The sequence below is a fragment of the Camellia sinensis genome, chromosome 13 (genome assembly GCF_055761805.1).
Source record: "Camellia sinensis isolate YWXY chromosome 13, ASM5576180v1, whole genome shotgun sequence".
NCBI classification, from domain to species: Eukaryota; Viridiplantae; Streptophyta; class Magnoliopsida; order Ericales; family Theaceae; genus Camellia; species Camellia sinensis.
This window is the reverse complement of record NC_138973.1, coordinates 78,948,061-78,950,639: the sequence shown is the minus strand read 5'-3', so window position 1 is coordinate 78,950,639 and position 2,579 is coordinate 78,948,061. Positions and strand designations below refer to the sequence as shown.

The following is a 2,579-nucleotide window of genomic DNA, read 5'->3' as shown; positions in this document are numbered from 1 at the left end:
ATTTCAATAGATAGTTGTCCTTTTGGACAAATTATATCATTTTAGCCTAAAGAGATTAGAGCTTGAGCCTAATAGCCCAAAAAATTAAAAAATCGACTTGTGACCTAAGTGCCCTTAATAAGAACATTGAAAAATGAATGACAAATGTAGAAGGGCCCATAACAATAATGAAATGAACGTTGGTTGATCTAACCACTGGCTCATTTTGTCACAGCAATATCTGTAGATATACCAAAGCACGTGGCTGGTGCATTTAAATGCTTATCTCTCTATTGCAACAATCAAATAGTCTATTACTGAATTTACCTTCAAATTACTGAAAATAAAAGATTCTGGAGTGATACAAAAGGAAATTGCACAATTCCATAAATCTTATAACAAACAACTAAGTGAGAATATATTATTGAACCAAAAAGTCTGAGTTCAGGGTTTCAATGTATTTTTAGGACAATTTTATAAATAGAGGAAAAGCGCACAGAACAGATACAAAGGATGTGAGCTATATATTAATATAGGTCACAATTGATTTAGTTGAGCGGGAGAGCTCCTAGTCGGAAACCAGAATCCACACTATCATCCAATATCTTCTTCATATCATATTTGTACTGAAAACCCATTTCCGTCAACTTCACAGAATCACAGCTGCTTCCTCTCTTCGGTCCTCCCACAAGCCTAAAAAAGAACTCATATTGTTAGTCTCTGATCAATTTGCATTTAACCAATAAGCTTGAAATTCAAGTTACAAGGGGGGGAAAATCTGAAGAAAGAAAAAACACCATCCAATGAAGTTCGACAGAATCACTTACTCTGGCGTTATCTTGAGTTGGGGATAGTTTTCTTGGTAGTAATTTGCTATCTCTTGTATAGTTGGATCCACGGCAGAGCATAAGAATCTACCTCTCAACGACTTTTTTTCCATGCAGAATATGTGCGCTTCACAAACATCATCAATGTGTAGTAGCGGAACTGAACCCAAAAGTTCTTGGAGAAATCTTAAGCCGGCATAGTATGAGAGATTGCCAGTGAGCTGTGATATAATTACAGCTAAACTAGAAGTAGCAGGAAAGTAGGAAAGAAGAGTGTCTCCTCCCACTAGTGCACAAGCCAGACTCACCACTTCCAATTTACTATTTTCAATTTCATTATAGCTCAACACTTCTTTCTCTGTTAATGTCTTCGATTTAATATATGCCTACAAAGAAAAAATAAAATAAAAATAACTTTGAACTTACAAAATCACAAAGAAAAAATAAAATAAAAATAACTTTGAACTTACAAAATCACTCAAAAATTTTTTGGATTGATTTGGAGTATTATCAACCAAGCATACCAGAAAAACATCATTGCTGAAAGTATAAGAGAGGTTTAGAGAAGTCCAAGAGGATTCGTTGAAGGAGGGTTTATAGCCAGACCCATCTTCTTTCAACGGCGATGATGACATTACACTAGCAGTGTAGATGAGCCGCTTAACAGTTTGTGATCTAACGCAAGAATTGGCTATGATCCTCGCGCTGGCAATGGCTGCTTCAGATGTATCCTTGTACTGTTGAATTATAATTAATTTTCAACATCATTGAAATTTACACATATTAGAGACAACATGAGAAAATCATGAATTGGAACCTGAGAGCTCTGGGAATCATGCTGCATGGGGGTAGCCACATGAAAAACATATTGGCAGCCTCTAATTGCTGGTTCAAATTCAGTGGGATTGTATATATCTGCTTGGAATAGAACTAATCTGGTGTCTGCATTAGGAAGAGACCTTAGAAGGTCCACTTTGGGTTTTTCATCTGCAATATAAAACCATTGAAAAAAAATTAAGATCATAACCACACAAACACAAAACTGAAAGAGAGAGAAAGAGAGATACCTAAGTTCCTTAGTGTTGCATGGACAGTATAGCCTTTCTGTAATAGCTTCTTAACAAGCCACGAACCAATGTACCCTGAGCCTCCTGTAACACAAGCCCTAGTGTAGTTGCTAATATCCTCCTTCATTGATTATCAAATTTTTTCTTTCTTTGGAATTCTAAGTGAGGGAGAGAGGCTTAGCAATTTGAGTAGAGTTACTTGAATTGAATCCTTATTATCCCTTTTATAAAGGCAGCCAGGCATTTCTATTTCTTCTTCTGTCTCTCTTTGATGATGAAACAAAGACCACATTTGTTTGGCTCCATACGATGGAGGGTAGTAAGAGTACGGTGAGATTGAGTGCAGAGATTATTAGTGTGATCATATTACATTGGAGATGTAATATAAAAAGTGTTCGTTTATACGCCACTAGATTAGTAATATTATAGATAGTATTTTTTAAAAATTAATATTTTTTTTTTGTATTCTTTTAATAATATAATTTTTTTTGTACTTTTTAAATCCACTTAATTTAGAGACACCTAAAAACTATAAATTTTTAGTAAAAATCATTTACAAATTCACTAAAAATAAAAATAAAAAATCATATTGTTTTAGTAGTTATTAAATTTTTAAATATTTCTTTCACAAATAAATTATTTGGAAAAAGAAATAATATGTAAAATATTTTAATCCATTTTATTTAATAAACTAACCAATGCAACT

At 33.5% G+C, this 2,579-nt stretch overlaps 1 protein-coding gene across 1 annotated transcript; it reads right to left on the bottom strand.

Moving 5' to 3' along the window:
• Nucleotides 1-372: 372 nt before the first annotated feature.
• On the bottom strand, nt 373-2,263 carry LOC114305999 (NADPH HC-toxin reductase 1). The gene is made up of 5 exons (XM_082902591.1): nt 1,874-2,263; nt 1,624-1,793; nt 1,331-1,543; nt 807-1,192; nt 373-672 (listed from the first exon to the last, which is right to left on the bottom strand). The coding sequence occupies exons 1-5, from the start codon at nt 1,998-2,000 to the stop codon at nt 528-530; spliced, it is 1,041 nt and encodes a 346-aa protein (XP_082758717.1). The 5' UTR covers nt 2,001-2,263; the 3' UTR covers nt 373-527.
• Nucleotides 2,264-2,579: the final 316 nt, after the last annotated feature.

Bases quoted from the DNA above. Each gene is read 5' to 3' on its own strand.
- LOC114305999 (XM_082902591.1), bottom strand. From the start codon at position 2,000: ATGAAGGAGGATATTAGCAACTACACTAGGGCTTGTGTTACAGGAGGC. The intron at 1,794-1,873 runs GTATCTCTCTTT...TTTATATTGCAG, and splicing joins TGCAACACTAAGGAACTTAG to ATGAAAAACCCAAAGTGGAC. The intron at 1,544-1,623 runs GTTCCAATTCAT...ATAATTCAACAG, and splicing joins ATGATTCCCAGAGCTCTCAG to TACAAGGATACATCTGAAGC.